Source organism: Nilaparvata lugens, chromosome X, assembly GCF_014356525.2.
Source record: "Nilaparvata lugens isolate BPH chromosome X, ASM1435652v1, whole genome shotgun sequence".
NCBI classification, from domain to species: domain Eukaryota; kingdom Metazoa; phylum Arthropoda; class Insecta; order Hemiptera; family Delphacidae; genus Nilaparvata; species Nilaparvata lugens.
The window spans coordinates 79,593,609-79,614,533 of record NC_052518.1 but is presented as its reverse complement, the minus strand read 5'-3'; the positions used below and the strand labels follow the sequence as shown (position 1 = coordinate 79,614,533).

The following is a 20,925-nucleotide window of genomic DNA, read 5'->3' as shown; positions in this document are numbered from 1 at the left end:
GTCTCAGTCCTTCCTTCACTGGAAAAAATCAATCTTCAATCTACATTACCTCCTTACAAGTTGCAAACGTTTGTTGCAAATCGTGTTGTGAAAATATTAGAGTTGACTAATATTTCAGATTGGAATCACATTGGTACTGATTTCAATATTGCTGACGTTGGCTCAAGAGGCGTTTCTCCCCAAAACTTGTGCAATTCGCAAGATTGGTTCAATGCTCCAACGTGGTGTTCTAATTCATTGTCATGTTGGCCGTTGTCATCTATGACTTACCCTGCTACTGAAGTTCTGCTTGATGTGAAACAAAATAAAGGTGTTGTTTTGAATATCACTGAAGAGACTGCTGTTATTCAGATAACACGTTTCTCCTCATACATGAGATTGTTACGTTCCTGTGCTTATGTTATACGTTTCTTGAATAACTGTAAAGCATCAATTAGTGGTGTCTGTCGTAAATCAGGCGCACTTAGTGTTCAAGAGTTGAAATGTGCACAAATTTTTTGTGTTTAAATTGTTCAAAAGTGTCATTTCAATCGTGAACTCGACCTATTGAAAGAGGGTAAACCTTGTGATGAGAGTTTCCAAAAATTGTCTGTATTCTTGGATTGTGATGTTGTGATTCGTGTTGGTGGCAGATTGGTAAATAGTGCTTTAGGATATGAAGCCAAGCATCCTTGTTTGATACATAAAGATAGTCATTTTACTAAACTCCTCATTGAGTATTATCATATTTCTCGTCTTCATGCTGGACCAAGAATAGTGCATGCTCTTATTCAGCATTATTTTTGGATTATTGGAACAACACAGTGTTCTCAGAAATGTGATTTTCAATTGTACTCATTGCCGTTTATTCAATGCAACTCCTGTTGCTCCCGTCATTGGTGATCTTCCCAGCTCTCGTGTTGTTCCCAGTGCTCCCTTTCTGAAGGCTGCGGTAGATCTAGCTGGTCCTTTCACTGTCAAAGAGAGTATTCGGCCCAAAGCTCGTACGTACAAGGCATACTTTGCACTGTTTGTCTGTCTGGCAACAAAAGCTTGTCACATTGAGGTGCTTACAAGTCTTTCATCCGAAGAGTTTATTAACACTCTCCATTGTTTTGTTTCTAGGCGTGGATTGCCTAAAGAAATATTCTGTGATCAAGATACGAATTTCAAAGGTGCTGCGCGACAATTGAAGGAAATTGTTGAATTTCTCAGATCATCAGAAAATCAATCCAACGTCTGTGATGTGATGTCATCTAAAAGTATCCAATTTCGTTTTAATATTCCACATGCTCCTTTCATGAATGGAATCTGTAAGTCTAATATTAAAAATGTGAAATTCCATTTGTTTCGTGAAGTGGGAAATTCGGTCCTAACTATTGTTGAGCTTTCCACTCTGTTGGTGAAAATTGAGGCGATACTCAATTCAAGACCGTTGTATGCGCTCTCTTCATCTCCTGATGACTACGAGGCGCTGACTCCCGGACATCTCCTTGTTCATCGCCCTCTGTTGGCGGTTCCTGAAATTGACGTGAGTGATGTCAACGAGCACAGACTGTCTCATTGGGAAAAGGTTAATCGCTTCACTCAGAGATTGTGGAAGAGGTGGGAGAGTGAATACCTCCACACTCTTCAACAGAAGAATAAGTGGTTTGAGAGTGACACAAACCTTCAGGTAGGGCAGTTAGTATGGATTAAAGAGGACAATTCATCACCCTTATCATACCCGTTAGGTAGAGTCACCCAAATCATAAGTGATGCTAAGGGTGCTGTGCGCTCAGCTCACGTGAAAACTAACTCTGGTGAGTATGTTAGGCCAGTTAGGAAACTTGCCCCCATACTCCCCTATTAGTTTTACCCACACCCCAAGTTTTCCGTTTTCCTTTCCTATTCCTTTTTCCCATCGTTTTTCCTTTTCTACCGTTCAGTGCATGTTGTTTTGTTTTTCTTTTACTTTTAAATTTTAGTTTTTTTTTAGTTTATGTTCTTGGAAATGGGGCATTCCAAGGCGGGCGGAGATGGTGGATTCACGGAGGATTGGCAGCCTTGATTGTGGGTTGATTTGGTTTGTGCTTTCCTCCCCTTCCCCATCTCCCAAAGAGGCAAGATAACCTCTCTCCCTCACCCCTCCTTCATCCTCCCCATTTATCTTTCAAACCAGCACTTCAAGAAGCGTTGTCGAGAAGTTAACATCGTTTTTCGTTTCATTCCGTGGTGTTCGAGCTGAACGCAATTACCTCGTTTTGTTTTGTGATATATGTGCAATATCATATAGGCCTATGCATAAAGACAGGATATCGTCAGCAGTAACTTCTACACACGAGATACAGTCCACTTTCTCGCCAGTTCCAAGGTTAGTGCAAATTAAAGACTTACTTTTGGGGTTGTCGACGTTTTCGTGAATTAAATCTTAACTGTACCCCAATCCATAGGTTTGGGGACAGGACGGGATTACCACTGCATTGATCCTCAATGTGTGTGAAACTATGGTGATGAAAGAATGTAATTTGAGGCTAGTTAATAGGCAAACAGACTGGTCAGCATTCCAAGAATTATTGTGTGCAAAATTAGATTTTGAGCTAGAAATTACAAGCTGTGATCAGTTGGATTCTGAGGTTGAAAAGTTCACAAGGGACATCCAAGAAGCAGCCTGGGACAGCACTCCACATTCAACACAGAGAACAAGGTCTTCTGGTTCACATTATCCACATCACACATTGGAACTTATCCATGAGAAGAGGGAAGCAAGGAAAAAGTGGCAGTGAACAAGAGCACCAGTGGATAAAACTCATTTGAATTTTCTTGCTAAGAAACTGAAGGAATGTATCAGTAGCTATAAGAATGATATCATCAGTGAATATCTCATAAACCTTAACCTTCCAGCCTTAACAACAAATGAGCTGATAAGTATTATGAAGACAACTTGTTGTAAGAAAGCTCCAGGATATGATCTCATTACTGGTAAAGTTCTGAAAAACCTACCAGATAAAGCTTTGAAAAGACTCACAGTTCTCATAAATGCAGCTTTGAGGATGAAGTATGTGCCACTGTCATGAAAGGTAGCTGAAGTCATCATGGTCCCCAAGGCAGGTAAACCACCACATGATGCATCATCTTATAGACCCATATCTCTATTACCCATAATGGCCAAGATCTTCGAAAAAGTTTTGCTCTCCAGATTGAAACATGTGATAGAGAGTGGACAACTCATTCCTGATCATCAGTTTGGATTTAGAGGAAAACATTCAACAGTTCAGCAAGTCCATAGAATTACTCATGTAATTGAGAAGACTAGAAGAGAAAAAATATTGTGCTGCTATCTTTTTAGATGTTGTTCAGGCATTTGATAAAGTGTGGCATGTAGGTCTAATTAAAAAACTACAAAAAGTTTTTCCTCAGCAATATCCCTCATTGCTAAAATCTTACCTGTCAGACAGATTCTTCCGAGTGAAACGAGGTGATAGCTACTCAGGACTAACACCAATTAAAGCTGGTGTACCTCAAGGAAGTATATTGGGCCCTATTCTGTACCTGCTCTACACCAGCGATCTTCCTGTGCCAGAAAATGACAATATTGCAACCTTTGCAGATGACACAGCTGTCTTAGCAGTTGGAGAAACTAATGAGGAAGCTACAAGTAAAGCTCAAGAAGCCATCAAGAAAATTGAGAAATGGACTAGAACCTGGCGGATTAAGTTGAACAGATTAGTTGTTTAAGATTAAACAACAAAGAAATTCCATTTGCAAATGAAGCTAAGTATCTTGGAATAACACTAGATGCAAAACTACAATGGAAGTCACACATCAAAAAAAAAAAGAAGAACTGGATTTCAAATACTCGAAAATGTACTGGTTATTGGGGAGAAATTGAAGCCTTTCAACCTACAATAAATTACTATTGTATAGACAAATTCTTCGGCCTGTGTGGTTGTATGGCATTCAGCTGTGGGGCTGTGCTAGGGAAAGTAACAGCATCAACCCCATCCAGAAATTCCAGAACAAGGTTTTGAGGAAAGCTGTCAATGCTCCATACTTTGTCAGAAACTCGGATCTCCACAGGGACCTGCAGATGGAAGAAGTCGATGTCATGATCACAAAGGCTGCCAGAAACCATGAAGAGACTACATAATCATCAGAACATCCAAGCTCTACACCTCATTGACAACTCTAATACAGTGAGAAGACTGAAAAGTAAGAAGCCTACAGATCTCGTTTAAATGTAGTAAGAGTGATTCTGAAAGAAACAGTGCATGGGCATTGCGCACTTAGACTGTAAAGGAGTGAATACCCCTTTAATGTCAAACTTTTACGTATTAATTTAAGCTAGAATTGAACTGTTCATTAACTGTGCTCTTACGTCTGTGCAAAGGCTAAAAAAAACTTTCTACATGTGATATTTTTTCAAGTTTTTCGATTTGTATACTATTAAGCTATCAAAATGAAAAAGTTTTCTCAGGAAAACATTTTTTCCGATCATTACTTTTTGAGATATGAGCGCCTAAAGTTTAAATTTGTGGGGCAGAACATTTCAAATTCGGTAAGAGATAAATCCATGAGATTTAAAGGATAAATTCTTCATGGTACTGTTATTCAATTTACTAATTGAATAACATTATCAAAAATTTATATTTTCAGAAAATTTGTGTTCTATTAAATTAACAATACCATGAAGAATTCATCCTCAAAATTTCTTGAATTTAAACTTCAGGCGCTCATATTTCAAAAATTAATGATCGGAAAAAATGTTTTCCTGAGAAAACTTGTTCATTTTGATAGCTTGATAGTATACAAATCAAAAACTTTAAAAATATCACCAGTAGAAAGTTTTTTTTAACCTTTGCACAGCCTTATTCTCAGAACTCCTTCCTCACATACAGAAAATGATTTTTATTTCAGACTTCATAGTATGAAAATCTTATTCGAGAGTGGAAGTCAACATTTCTATTTGTATTTAATAGGTAACACTTGAATGAGTCACCTGTGACGGCTATTCGGCTCTGCTCCTTTTGGATTGCAAAATCCTTTATTCAAATTAAACGAAAAAGGTTGTGAAATCGAATTGTATTCGATTAACCTGTCTCAAATGGATCGGAACAAAAATGTATACCTAGAATTGTCTTTGGCCTAAATATACTAAGTTAATTTTTAAAGCAAGAAGCCTTGTTGCTTTAAGAACAGTCTAATGACTAACAAAGCAAGTATTGTTAATTTCATCAGGAAAATAATAGATAGGTCGTTCGCCCATTAGGTTGTGTGCACACAGAGGGCTGATCAAGGATGCAATCGGACCTGCATGGTTTTGTGATAAGGTTTCCAACAATGAGTCAGCTGTTGATATGCGATTGCACGTATCTGTGACTATCTTCAAAATCAAATATGTTTATCTAGAGAACATTGGAGGATTTGATGTTCCCCCTTTAGAATAGTTAGTCAATTTTCTTCAAAGAACTCACAAATAATACAGATATAATTTACGATTGTTTGCAAGGTTATCAGTGAAAGGCATCAAGTTAAATTTCATATAAGGTCTTTCCTCACAAAATTACATACGTAGATTTATTTATATGCGAGTCTGAATATCTTGAACAATGTGAGCGACAAGGGTGGCTACTAACGACAGTACAAAAGTGTGCTGAACACACATGCTCGGCATGCATGTTGTGTAATCAGCGAGAGGCTTCAAAACAAAATACAGCTGTTTGACAGCAGCTTCTAACATAAAAAAATAACTAATAATAACGATAAATAAACCAGTGGAAACTTACAAATTATAATGACATGAAAATAATTTAACCTCAAATAGCTAGAGTGCTTGGGATCAAGAGTATAAGGCAAAAAATTCCATTTTGAGGTTTTGGTATCAATGGTTAGAACTTTTCATGCTCTATCGATTGGGCTCAACAGAACAAGTCATGTCTCTCTCGTTCAATTTCTATTGGTGATTGAACTTAACAATACAATTCAAAAGTTTCTATCTTTGCTAGGTAGTATCAGTATAAGTCATTTTGTACTGTTGAGGGCAAAGTCAATTCGATAAAGCTCGATAGGGAACAACAGTATAAGTCGTGTTATACTGTAGGGTCTGTGAGTGGAAGTTTTTCTGTATTCATAGATGGCGCGACTTGTACTATTAGCACCTATAGTCGGCTGTGACATCAGAGATCCAACGTGCTACTCCCCATTGAGAAAGTTTGGTTAGTTTTTAATTTTTGACATTATTCTTCAATGCTTATTATTTTTTGATGTATCAAGTTAGTAATCTCCATGGATATTCAACAATTGAAGTTTTTGTCAAGCCGAGGAAGAAAAATTCAGCAGCTACTGAAAACAAATACTCCACCAGAGTCTGAATCAGCTTCTAAGATTCCAAGTAAGTTTTCATTCTCATTAAGAAATCATTCAAGTTTTAATGCAATAATCAACCCTATTGTTTTCTATTAAATATAAACACTCTATTCATCCTATAAATAGTATTCTACTGTGATAGTGATCTTGCTGTACCCAATCTTTATTATAGTGATGTAGGTATGGCTTCTGAATCATCACTTTCAAATTTATGAAAGTAGGTGTACGTGTACATTCTGTGCATCCATAATCCTTAAACACTTAGTTATCACTATTAATAGAAAAACTTCAATAATCTGATTCTACATAAATTATGACTTCATAAATGAATGAGCCTACAACTGAAAAACATTATAGGAATTTTTAAAACAGTTGAGAGTCATGCTATTATTGTGTCAAATTATATTGTTCAAAGTTCTCAAATTTTATTCGTTCATTTAATTTTATATTCATTTGACAACAGTGTGATTAAGTCCTGTTTGTATGTTTTAACAATAAATTTATTAATTAATAAATTTATTTTTACAGACGAAACAATTGATAACAATAGTGGACAAGACTTTTCGCAAGAGGCTCCTCCAGTCATCCAGAATGAAATACCGGTAATCACCCCAGTACCAGAGAGCCAGGATGAAATGATTAATCCATTTGTTGCCAATGATTCACAGTCTGTCCATGATGTCAATATTTCCAGTTCACCACTACAGTTAAATGAAATGTATATAGAATACTATGTTGTTGGTATGTATAAGGAATATTCTCCCAAATTAATTTGAGCAAATTAGTTTCTTAATTGGCCAGAGATGATGATGTAACTTGCATCAAGTCGATGCTTGTAGGCGTGCGCAGCCCTTTCATAATGGAGGTCCATGCTGAAGTCCATTGTCGAAAGGAGACAGAGGGGAGAATTAGAAATACTCATGAGAAAAGTATTATCAGATCAGATTGTGGTGAAACTGATCTTAAATAGCTCCAAACATTTTATAATAATTATCATTATCATGACATATTAATCTCAATCAGTTAACTGGACTGGTAAAAGTCATCAGAATGATCATTACCGCACTGTGATAATGTGTGGCTACTGACTAATTTTGCTGTTTGCACAGCTGAACAACTGTTTTTTGGGTATGATTTTTCTACAATGCTGGCATTCAATGTGTTGAGGTTTATTGTTTTTTATTTCAAATTATCTGCTATTATAGACTTCATTGACAAAAAATTGTGTACAAAACACGTCTGGTAAGATGTTTACTGTACTCTTATGATAATTCTGCACTCGAACTCGTCTCATATATAAATGATCATACTTGTACAGCAAACGCCCTCTTACCACACTTGTTATGTGATATACTTTCAAGATGATTTACAATTTCTGTTCCATTACTTTGATGTCAACATGCTCTGTTTTACTGGGATTGAAAATAATTATGTCTCTCATTTTACAGCTGAGGAATATGGAGATATTGACTCAGAAGCGCAATCACTGACATACACAGTATTAACAACAAATAGCAACTTACAGCCAGCCCATGATGGAAGTATTCACAGTGTTCCACAGACAAATGAAATGGATATTTCTGTTGGTATGTATGAAAAAGGCAATTTTTCCCCGAATAAATTAACCATTTAAACAATCTAACTCTTGAATCAATCTGAGCTAATAATACAACTTGACCATATACTAAACTTGATACTTGTAATGTTTCATATAAGTTACTTGATCCAAATCCATGACTGAATCATAAACTACTATCTTAACAGATTGAAATCAAACTGTTCATCAATAGATCTCCAAATATTGGATGATTTTATTATTATTATTCAACATTTTAAGTTTTATGAATTTGATGTTTCAATGTCTCTGGAATAATGATGTTTTTTCTCTGACAGCTGCCGAGTGTGAAGGTGAAAACATTGTTGATGATGAATCACAATCACCAGCTAACATTAGAAGGAAGAAGGATGGGCAGTTCTCAAGAAAACGGAAGGCGGAAAAATACCAGAAAAGGAATGCTGGCAAGTCATACTCAACACTTGGAGGGAAAGTAATTAAAGCTAGAGAAACCAAACCTCTTGGAGATTGTAGAGCCAAATGTCGAGAAAGGCTCTCCCAGCTCGGTGATGTAACAGATTTGACAAATAAGATTTTCAATGAATATTGATCTTTAGGTAGTAGACAGAAGAGTGTCATTTGTGGCAGGTCAAGTGGAGTCTACTGAACCTGCAGTTTCAAGAAAACGAACTGATGATCCTGAAAAAGCTAGATGTAGGATGGTATCACACAATTTTTTCTTTCTAGTGAATGGCAACCGTATTAAATTTTGTAGAGGTTGCTTTATGAAGGTCCTCGATGAAACCCAGATGTTTATTACATTAGCTATAACAAATAGAAATACATCCGTGTCCGGGATCACTGGAATGGACATGCGAGGAAGAGATCCATCTGTAAATAAGGTAAATGAGAAAAGGTTGGCTGAGATTCATACACACATTAATTCTTTCCCAGCTCACATTACACTAGGAGGAAGAGTAATAGGAAATTCTTGCCATCCTTCCTCAACTTGACAAAAATGTACAGTTTATACAGAGAGAATTCATCTGATCCAGTCAGTTGAGTCATATACAAAAGAGAATTTCATTCCCTCAATATTTCATTCAAGTCTCCCAAGGTGGGATACCTGTCACAAATGCGATGTTTTACAAATGAAACTAAAGTTAGCTGAGGAGGAGGCCAAAATATATATCAAGAAAGAAATTGATTTGCATCATAGAGAAGCTGACCTGGCATACACATCAAAAGATTCAGACAAGAAAAATTCACAAGCTGATTCAAGTAGAAGGTGCTATACGTTTGATTTACAGCAGTGTCTACCCACTCCTTTCCTCAACACATCTGTATCTTTCTATAAGAGGCAGCTGTGGACATACAATGTTACAGTCCATAACACATCAGATGGTGAAGTCAACTGTTTCATGTGGCATGAAGCAGAGGGTGCAAGAGGGGCCAACCAGATTGCCACTTGCTTGTTTCGAGAGATTTCAGCCATGCCAGAATCAGTGAAAAATGTGACTCTATATTCGGATTCCTGCGGGGGCCAAAATAGGAACTCACATGTGAGTGCTATGTTTCTATATCTCATGCAGCAAAATATGCATATAGAAACCATTGACCATAAGTTTATGGTCAGTGGACACAGCCACTTGGAGTGCGACGTGGATCATGGTCTCATTGAGAAACAAGAGAAGAAATTACAAATACCGATCTCACACCCTCATGATTGGTATCAGTTGGTTAGAAGCGTGGGTAAGAAGAGGAAGTTCAAAGTGATTGAGCTAACCCATGTAGACTTTTTGGACTTGGCTGACCTGTTCAAGACTACATTAACGAAAAGAATGAGGGACACTGACAATAATGCATTCAAATGGACAGAAATAAGATGGCTCCGTTACACTAAAGAGAAGCAAATAGTTCAATTCAAATGCTCTTTAGAACTGGATGCACCATTCAAAAAAATGAATTTCAAGAGGAGGCGCTATGTTGAGGATATTAATCCAGGAAGATGCTACACCTCAACCCTGGCAATCTCACGTAAGAAAAAAAACGACATCCTTGATTTACTTCCACTCATTCCACCGGCTTTTCACGATTTTTATAGAACAATGAAAACATCTTCTAGATAGATGAAAAATCCATTCATTAATGTTACTCATTTCAAGTTCAATAGTTCATTAATTGGACAGTATGAAGTACTCATACTCATCAAATTACTCAGTAAGGTACTTATTGTAACTCTGTGCTTATCATGGAATCATGGACAAATCAATAAGATATAATTTTTATGAAGCCAGTCCATCCATCATTCCAATTATTATTATCCTATTATTCATTATTATTCTATCATTTATCAATTATCATGTTGTTGTCATTATTATCTTCAACTGTGAGTGGCTTATTCTTGAATTATTTTTTCATAAGCACTGATTGTGCAAGATAAAGCATGTTTTAACGTGACTGAGAGAAATATGGAATGGTTACACTGGTGGAAGATTGAAGATTTATTTTACTATGACAGATTAATTCAGGATTATAGACTTTTGTAACTAGATGTATGTATTATTATTTTAGTATTTTACACAATCAACATCTGTGAGAATTTTATTTTGAGACACCATGACAATATGATGCATTTTGGTTCATTAGATTTAAACTAAGAAATCTCTCACAAAATTAAATAATTGTTTGTGAACAGCTGTCAATATTTTTTGATTCCAATTACCAATCCTACTTCCTTACTATTACTGGATTCTAGGAGTATAAGACATTGTTCAATGGAGACTAACAGTATATTTAACTGGTACTCATAGTATAAGTCGATGGTCGAACAGTATAAGTTAATTAATTACAGAATTATGTTAATTGCTAGATTCTGTTCTAAATATGAAGAAAAAGACACATTATCAACACATCATCAAAAGTGTTGAACTCAATACTCCATAGAGGAGATCTATTTCAAAATGAAACTTTGAAATGACTCCCCTGAAAAATTGTGTTGTCTGACTATTTCTCTTAATCCCTAGCATTCTAGGGAAAAAATGTTGAGAGCAACGATGAAAAAAATCTAAGATACTGTAGTGCAGCCAACAAATGTACTGTCTTAGCAACAGTTCCATGTTTGTGTACATATTCAAGTTGATATTGGTTCTTGATTCTATAACTTGTCTTTACTACATGGTGTCAGAAGTGATAAAAATATAAAATATGCTGATAAGGAAAGAGAAAAAGTACTGGAAAAGAAGAGGAAGATGATGTGGATTTTGGAAAGGGAAGCTCAATACCAAATTTCAGTTCCAGATACTATCCGATTTTAGGAGTTCTCAAACTGGCCTGCAAAGTGGATTTAAGGTTCGAAAGACTGATTCATATTTGTTTTCGGTCTGGAATCTAAGTCTGAAGAAAGTCAGGAAAATAAATATGTTGTTTTACTATCTTGGAGATGAGGGTGAGGATATTTTACCAACTTTTAATCTTGAATCTTGATTATTAGAGAAAAAAGAATCATCAAATTATAAATTTGTCAAGAGTAAGTTTGAAACATTTTTGGGGTTCAAGATAAATATTGTAGGTATTTGAAAAAGCAAGATTTTTCAAATGACGTGAACAAGACGGTGAGCCAGTTGACAATTTTAACAATTGAATTCAATTTTCTTTCCATCCATGACCAGTCTTTACACTGGATAGATTTTGTCAAAAGAAATTAAAAACACAAACGTTCATAAAATTTACACAAACTATCGAGATGGCATGTCAAAGAGACAAATAAAACGACTGATCAAGGAATTCCACTCAAGGAATAGAGTGGAAGTTTGAGGAGTTTATCTCGAAGCACATTTAAAAATTTTTCATATTCCAATTCACGGAGACACAATGGGAGCCTGTTGAATATTTTCAGGGTGCGAATTGGAAAACTGTTGTGTGATCTGGCCAATTGCAATTGTGGCAGGTCTATATCATCATGTCTTCTAGTAGAGTAATCATGAGCCTGGCCTCTCACTTGAAATTTATGTAGCTTTTCGTTTAGAAGCGAGGTAAGCAGGTACTGACTGAAGACTGTGAGGATCCGTAGTTCTTTGAACAGTGGCCGGCAATGGTCCAGGTATGACGAGAATGTAATGATGTGGATCACCTTTTTTTGAAGACGTAGAATCCTCTCTCAACAACCTACATGTCCCCACAGCACAATCCCATACTTAATATGACTGTGGAACAAAGCATGGTATGCAGACACCAGGTAGCTTCTTGGCACAAGGCTCCTCAGCTTGCGCATCAGGTAAGTCACTTTGGAGAGCCGGTTAAAGACCATGTTGATGTGCTGGTCCCATGACAGTGAGGCGTCAAGCCAAAACCAAGCAGCTTAACCTCCAGCTCACCAAAGGAAGGCGGTCTGCGTCTCAGAGTGCATAACATGTTCTGCGTCTTAGTCTGGTTCATGCACAGTCTATTGCTCCAAACCACGAACTGGCCTCTTCAAGCAGCTGGGCAGACCTGAGGATGGCCAATTGGGGATTTTCATCCTGGGCAACAAGAGTGGTGTCATCCGCAAACAATAATGCTTTTCCATCCATGCTGAGATCGTTTATGAAGATCAGGAAAAGAAGAGGGCCCAGAATAGATCCTTGGGGAACTCCATGGTTCACTTGTAGTGCCTCAGATGTGGCTCCATCCAGAGTAACCACCTGGGTATGTCCAGAAAGGTAATCTTGCATTGTTCTCAGGACGGCTCCACCAACACCATATCTCACAAGTTTTCCAAGCAATATATCATGGGAGACACAATCAAATGCTTTGGTTAGGTCGCAAAGGGTCATGGCGACTGAATGCTTGTTCTCCATTGCCCTGAGTATAGAATCAATCAGGGACTGAACGGCGCCTGTAGTAGATCTTCCTTTGCAAAATCCAAATTGATCTCTTGTGAAAAGCAGATTCTCCTCAAAATAGGTAGAGCTGGGTGAACATTACCGACTCATAGATAAAAACAGTAACACAGACTTTGTTAATGAATATTTCAATATTTTGTCATCAAATGGTTTTAAATCTTACATTAATAAACCTACTCGAGAAATAAACGGATCCCAATCATGCATTGATCACATATTTTACAGAAAAACAAACAATGTTTGTGAGTCTATTATTGGATCAATAATGAAAACAAGTATTACTGACCACTATTTGACTTGTATAAACATTGGTCTTGGAGAAAATACTGGTAGAACTGAACCAAGAGTTAACACTAGAAAATCTATAAACTACCATGATTTGATAAATAATCTTAAGAAGTACAATTGGTCCGAGGTTGCATCACAACTTGATTTAAATATTGAAAATGCTGTTGAATTATTCGTTGATGCATTATCCACTGAGATTGGAAATGCAACCCAAATAAAAATTGTACTACACAAACTAAAGCCTCTCAAGCCTTGGATAACTGCAGGATTAATAACGTCAATAAGAAAACGAGATAAAATGCATCAGAAATTAAAAAAAACAGCCTCAAAACAACTTTCTCAAATCACTATATAAAAACTACAGAAACACATTAAACAACATGATAAAAAATCTAAGTATGACTACTATAATAATATACTACTCCAAAGCAGAGGCAATTCGAAAAAGACATGGGAGTGTATCAATGATCTATTGAATATAAAACGAGATAAAAAAATACCCAATATAGATCCCGAAGTTCTAAACCACCATTTCACGCATGTAGGTCAATTATATGCTAATAAAATAATAAATAACAGCCCCAGACAACGTACTCATGCCGATTCGTCAATCCCCTCATTCAATTCATTTTATTTGGCTGATACAAACAATGATGAAATAATAGACACAATCAGTTCTCTCAGAAGTAGCTCTTCTCCTGGAGTAGACAATTTGAGTTCTGCCTGTCTGAAAAAATAGCTTCCTATATTGTAGAGCCTCTTAAAATGATAATAAATGAATGTTTTTTGGTAGGTTATTTTCCCAAACTATTTAAAGTTGCTACAGTTGTTCCTCTTTATAAATCAGGTGATAAATCAAACCCCTCAAATTATCGCCCAATAAGTTTAATAAATAATTTAGCTAAAATAATGGAGAAAATTATAAAGAAGAGACTAGTAAGTTATTTGAATAAACATAGAATTATCAATAGAAATCAGTATGGATTTAAGAGTGGCAAATCAACAGAAGATGCAATATCCGACTTTTTGGAAAGAATAATTGAAAACTTCAACAGTAAAAGGAAAACTTTAACAACTTTCTTAGACTTGGCAAAGGCTTTTGACACTGTATCCCAGTCAAGATTATTAGAGAAGATGGAACACCTTGGAATCAGAGGCTCACCTCTCAAACTATTCAATAGTTATCTAACTGAATGGTATCAACTACTTACGCTGAATACTTTATCAAGTAATAAAAAACTTACTGAATATGGTCTGCCTCAAGGCACTGTTTTATCACCAATACTTTTCCAAATTTATATTAATGATTTTCTTAAAGTTGACATTGGGAACTGCTCAATCGTATCCTTTGCTGATGATACCGCTCTCACTTTCACTGGCAATTCCTGGGAGGATGTGCGCTTTAGCGCAGAAAATGGTCAGAGTAGCACAATCATGGCTCGATGAACATCTGCTTACTTTAAATGCTTCTAAAAGCGTATTCATGACTTTCTCACCCAATGCCCAAACACAACCTCATGAAATAGAAAGTATTAAAATACACCAAGTAAACTGCAATTGTCAACAATCAACAAATCACTGCTTTTGTCCTGAAATTCGAAAAAATGACCGAGTAAAATACCTGGGAATACTGTTGGATCCATATCTGAGATGGAATATTCATATAAACAGCATGTGTTTAAAAATAAAATTTCTAATATATAAATTTCATCAAATTAGAGAACTAAATAACTTGAAAATAGCTCGATTAATCTACTTCTCTTATGCACAAGCTGTCTTACAATATGGAATAAGAGCTTGGGGTGGAGCCTTGAACACACATTTTGAAAAACTTTTCATAATTCAAAAATATATTATTAAAACAATTCTAGGCAAACCCAGACTTTATCCTACAAGCGATCTTTTCAATGAATTCAAAGTACTAACTGTTTGACAGCTGTACATAAAAAATTTGATAACATATATTAAGAAGAATAAAAATAAATTTCTTCTTCGTGAAAGAAACTTGAATTTAAATTTACGTCCTATTAGAGAAACATTCCATCAAGAGAGGATGGATTTGAATGTATGTAGAAGACAATTCACTTACTTATCACAGAGGATAATAAATCTTGTTCCTACTCATTTTTTTGCCAATACAAGCCGGAGCAAAAAACTAAATTGCGAGATTGAAGAATGGATACGATACAAATACAAATACAACTGAAGAAAAAATCTTCTAAGCACCAACTGTTTCTTGTTTTTATGTTTTGTTTTTTTATCATAGTATAATAATTATTGTGTTTTACTAACTTTTATCTAATTTAATCTACAAATTTATATTTGTGTGTAAGTTCCACTAATCTTTGTTCTTTTTTGGTTTAATTTCTTAGTTTATATTGAATAAATATATTACTGCAACTTAGGTGTACGCACAGGTTTTACCTTGTAGGCTACTCCTTAAACATAGATGGACATAAAAAAATATACTGCAGTTTTGGGATCATTTTATATAGTTAATAGTATTTTTCTTGTATTATTTTTATATGTTATAATATTAGATTATTATAATTGTGTATGTTTTTTGAGAAATAAATTTGAATTTGAATAGATCTTAGAGAATGCCGGTATAATAGATATGGGTCTGGAGTTTGACAGTTTTTCCGGGTTACCCTTTTTGATAACTGGTACAGTCCTGGAGATCTTCAATAAATCTGGAAAAACACCCTGTTTCAGGCAGCTGTTAATCAGACCACTTAGAGGAGAAGCTATTGCAGACTTTAATAGAGCTGTTGATATGCCATAAACATCAGGACTATTTAAGTTTTTGTATCCTTTCACAATTGCTATCAAATCCATTTCGGTTACTTGCTTCCATTCAAAAATCCTGCAGGTATGAAATGGAACTCTGTTGACTGCATTTTCCACAGATCCTGGTGATGCCTCCATAATCTGGTTTACTGAGTTGACGAAGAAGGTATTGAACTCATCTGGATTTGCACTCTTAGTCAGTAGAGATTGTTTATTTCTTGATTTATTTATGACATTCCAGGCTGCCTGACAGGGATTTGAAGCGTGCCGTATAGTTCGCTCAATACTGAATTTCTTGGATTCAACAATTTCCTGATAATAGACTTTCTTGGCTCTGAGATATGTATTGTAGTATCTCGACTTCATCTCAGTACACGTGGCAGACTTGTACAGACTATTAGCAACAGTAACAAGCGCTCTAATGCTGGCTAATTCCTGTGAATACAACAAATTTCTAGAAGTTGCTTTTAAATTACATTTACTACCTACAAATACAGAAGGCCGCATTGATCTCAGAGGGAAGAAATCATCAAATATACTCATGAACCTGTTAAAGAACAGATTGAAAGCCATAGCAGATTCACTTACACCGATAGAAGTCTCCCAGATTACTCTTTTCAGCGCTCCGACAAAGATCAAACATTTGACTCATCAATTTTTCTATGAGTGAATTTGTATCTTGAGAACAAGATAACAATGATGCACCTACATTAGTTAGCACAAAATGCAGTTTTGGTCATTTGCGTGGTGATCTGATAAATATTAGAAATTCAAACGGTCAGAGAGGCTACAAACGACCAGCTCACTCTAGACTAAGCTATTCAAAAAGCTAGACAGACTGAGAGTCAACAAAAATTTCATTGAAATCGGGAAAATTTGTCATCAATAGATGCTAAAGGAAAATAAATTATGAAGGAGTTAATTGTTTTCCATATAAAAAAAAATTGCTCAGTAGAGGAGCGTTATTAAAGTTTGGATTGGTCGAAGAAACAGTTAATTCTTTTATTGAAGATTGCAACATAATACAAGAATATATTAAGAAGTTTTTCAGAAGAGTAAGGAAAAATGAATTGTGAATATAGAATGACATTGATCGAAAATGCTGTGCCTCATGCACTCACGGCCCAGGGTGGCATTGCCTCCCTGGAAGGACTGTCTGGAATGTGTTTAGAGGGTAGGCCAACTAAGAACAGTCTGGAATGTGTTTAGAGGGTAGGAATAGAACAGGCGCGAATCCAGAATCCGAGGGGAACCCCCCCCCCATTCTACTTCCCCACCAGGAAAAAGTTTTCAACCGAAAACAGAATTTGAGAGCTTTATTTTTTAATATTAATTAGATTTTTAGAACTTGCCCCCTTAGCTAAATTTTTACAAGCCCTCAACTTTTTTCAAACACCAATCGGAAAAGTTTGGTGGGGGGGGATGGCGATCGCCTTGATCTCGCTCACTGGATGTGTGGCTGCTATTGAAACAATCACTGAACCAACCAAGTTGTGCTGTCCTATAGTGGTACTACCGTAGTACCAAAAAAAAACAGGAAACAAGTGAGGATTTGTGTAACAAATAGCAGTAACTTAGGCTAACATGCATAGTATTGAAAACCAACTCAACTTACCAGAAAAGAACGAATGACCACGATTTCTTCCACAAAGTGAAGGCTTTTTAGACTGGATGAATTATTTTGAATTGCATGATTTAGGGTCAAACTCATTCATTTGATAGGATTTTCTCAACTATGACTAATTTGAAGCAATCTAATAAAAGATAGAATAACTATTTTTTAGAAGAGAACTTAATAATTAAAATCAAATATGAAGTCTACAGAAACTCAAGATAACTCAATAAACAATATTGATATTAGGTTCAATATAGGGGTTTCTAGAGTAAAATTATGCTCTTAATTTAGATGAAAAACGATGAATGAAATTACTGGGAGAATAATCACAAATGAAATACTGGCCAACGTTGTAAGTTTGTTTAAATTTCAAGTCATTATTATCTATAAATAATGCCCCTCCCAAATTGAGGTTATGTTGGTTGTCTTATTATCACATGTTTTGTGTGTGTTTTGAATACGTTACTCTACAGATTGATCGTCTTAATAAAAGTATTCTTTCATCCATCAACAAATTATTATATAATATTCACATATATCTCCAAAATGACTTTCATAGTTTATGACTAGGTACCTACTGAATCAACCTTCACGAATGATGTTCACTTGGCAGAGAATACTGAATAAATAAATTCACAATTCAATAGTAAAGTATAACGTATATCAATCTCGGTTTAGTAGTGATGAGAGCTACAGAACAGTGGGAAATGAGCTATATCCACTGTTTCAACTGTTGATAAACAAATTGCGAGGCTAATCACCACTTCTTGTATTCTTGTCTGAATATACGTATATACACAAAAACAGCACAACACAAGCCGTCACAAGAACTAAGTTCTAATAATTTTGAGTCTCTCGAACTACTACTACCTACTAGGCTACTTGCCAGTTGCCACGGCACAACTAACACGCAACATCAACCACTCTGGGCTTTTGATGGTAAGGTTGGTAACCTACTACTACTACAACACTAGTAATAGTACATAAACTCTACTCTACAGTCTACTAAAATCTACAAAAACAAACAAATAACCCACATCATCAGGCCGGCAATCAGCTGATAACTGAACATGAACTATAGACAACGACAATAATAGAGAAGTATCAAAAAGAAAGGTCTGAGACCTTTCTGTCTTAATATGGAGTCCTTGTAAAGTGTTTTTTACACGCATTCAAGTAAAAGAGGACTACCGATTCTACGTTGTAAAGGTTAACCAAATTCTCACGAGTCTGAAATTGTACCTACATAAAGAGCTATAGTGAGGTCCACGTTATAATGACAGTATTTGATCAACTTTGATGTTGCTATCCTTGTCTATCATTCGACAAAGCAGGTAGTATTATCATTTTATAGCTCCGCAACGATGCCATCTCTGTTTTTGACAATGTAGATATAGGCAGAGAATAGGAAACGCTGTTCTTCTATCTTTATCCACTGCCATTATAAAGTGGACCTAACTATACAGGTCTGAGAGTGGCTACCAAACTTACGTAGTCTTGTACTTATTTCTATGTAAATTACGTTATCAAAACATAGTTGCGCAGTAGTATAGAGAGTTGGAAAGTAAATAATTCATGTATTCAAATGTCTGCTTTACTCTGCTTCCCTTGCTCCAGTATGTTTTGAGGGGTCGCAGAAAACCACCAGCCTTAAAAACCACCACAGCCCAAAAAAATGAGACAAATTCAGCTCTTTCGTCAAGCTGGGACGACAACAAACTAGGTCTTTTTTCGATCCAGCTTGTCGCTTCACGCACATCTTTCAAAACGTGGTTAACTATACAGCGGTACCGTTAGCGGAAACCGATTTAAAACTCGCTGATATATAGATACTAAATTCATGAAAGTATCCATACTCTTTCAAAATATAAATAAGAATTATATTTCAATATAATATTAAGATTTTTGTAAGTAATAAATAGTATTCCATCATATTCAACTAAAAATTTCGAGTAACTGTTCAAGGAGTCAACGGTTCGGTCAATAGATAGAATTTTTTAGTTGAGTAAAGCGAGGATGATGATCATTAATAATATGAGAACTAACCTTTAAAATAAAAAACGCAAATTGACCACCTTGTCTGATCTGAGCATATTATAAGCCTATAAGTATCTCAGTTTTGTTTTCAATACATTTAGATACTAGAAGGAGATTTAAGAAAATATGATATAAACATTATGCTCTCATAAATTTGATTCCTTGGATATGATAGGATTCCCCAATATAATAATATTATTAAAACTAATAATAACTCCTATAATGAAGTTATAGACTATAGACCTAAAGACCTTAAAGTTACTTTTAATAGACCTATTCACTTGTCAGCCTGAATGAGGACAAGACCCAAAGGATCATCTGCAGCTTGTCACGTGAGCCGCGTGACCCTCAGAATCCAGTGAAGCTGCTGGGTTTTGTCTTGGACAGCAGACTCAGCTGGAACAGTCATATACAGCAAGTAACCAGTCGACTCTCCCGCATTTGCTTCTTGCTGCTCAAGATGAGGGGCCTGGTGACTGAGAAGTACCTGATAATGATGTATCACGCGCTCTTCCATTGCCACATTACCTATGGCTTGCTTCTGTGGGGTCATTCGGCGGGGGCTGCTGATGTGCTGAGACTGCAAAAGAGGGCTATAAGAATTATAACAGGCAGCGATCATCTTGCCCACTGCAAGCCCATCTTTGCTCGCCTTGGTGTGCTGACGGTCTTCAGCCATTACATCCTCCTGTGCTTGATGTATGTCAAGAGGATGCAGCATGCTCTGGCTGCCCGAAGTGACGTTCACAACCACAACACCAGGCGCTGCGAGCTGCTGGATGTCCCTAGGAGACGTCTCCACCGTTCACAGGCCAGCTTTAGAGTTTCTGCACTGAAATTCTTCAACAAGCTGCCTCCTGGTGTAAAGCAGTTGGATGAAGCCGCCTTCAAGAGAGCCGTCAGGAAGCTGCTTTGTGATAAATCATACTATAGTGTAAATGAATTCATGAGTGATGATCTGAACTTTTTTTAAAAAGTGATCACTGTTTTACCTGCCATCTGAATAGTTTTCGTGTTGTTGTGTATGTTGAAATCGAACTCTATGACGCCATCGATCCCACTAATGTGGGTAATGGATGAAGCAGAAGGTATTAAAGGTATTAAAGGTATTAAAGGTCTTTTTAATGTTAGACTACTACAAACTAATACAGGTTCAGTGCTGCCAAAAAATGATAGATGTAAAATAGGAATAGACCCAGTTCGTCTTTCACTATTTCACTTTGGTGACGTCCGTAAAAACTGACTATTTTTTTGGTGAGTAGTGGTTTTCAGGGCAGGCGTAATTCCGGCGACCCTGTTTATGACACATTTGAATAAACATAAAATATTTATAATATGGTACAGTATATATTTTGAAAGTAATATTATTACTTTTCATCACTATCAGCTACCTACCTTCTCCACTACCCTCTATCTTTAGCTTTACTGGAAAA

At 36.1% G+C, this 20,925-nt stretch overlaps 2 protein-coding genes across 5 annotated transcripts in view; one reads left to right on the top strand and one right to left on the bottom strand.

The window, feature by feature from the left end:
- LOC111060139 (Krueppel-like factor 3) overlaps window positions 1–18,487 on the bottom strand; it is a 131,037-nt gene extending 112,550 nt beyond the window's left edge. For 2 of the 4 annotated variants that reach the window (XM_039441679.1, XM_039441678.1), the window contains exon 1: window positions 17,456–18,487. In XM_039441679.1, coding sequence (XP_039297613.1) covers window positions 17,456–17,551 — 96 coding nt within the window. In that variant the 5' untranslated portion in view covers window positions 17,552–18,487. The remainder of the gene's footprint in view (window positions 1–17,455) is intronic. The other 2 variants (XM_039441677.1, XM_022347790.2) reach the window with 2 other exon arrangements.
- On the top strand, window positions 5,789–8,105 carry LOC120354472. The gene is made up of 3 exons (XM_039441681.1): window positions 5,789–6,349; window positions 6,853–7,065; window positions 7,773–8,105. Exons 1-3 carry the CDS (start codon window positions 6,244–6,246, stop codon window positions 7,955–7,957), a joined length of 504 nt encoding a protein of 167 aa, XP_039297615.1. The 5' UTR covers window positions 5,789–6,243; the 3' UTR covers window positions 7,958–8,105.
- Window positions 18,488–20,925: the final 2,438 nt, after the last annotated feature.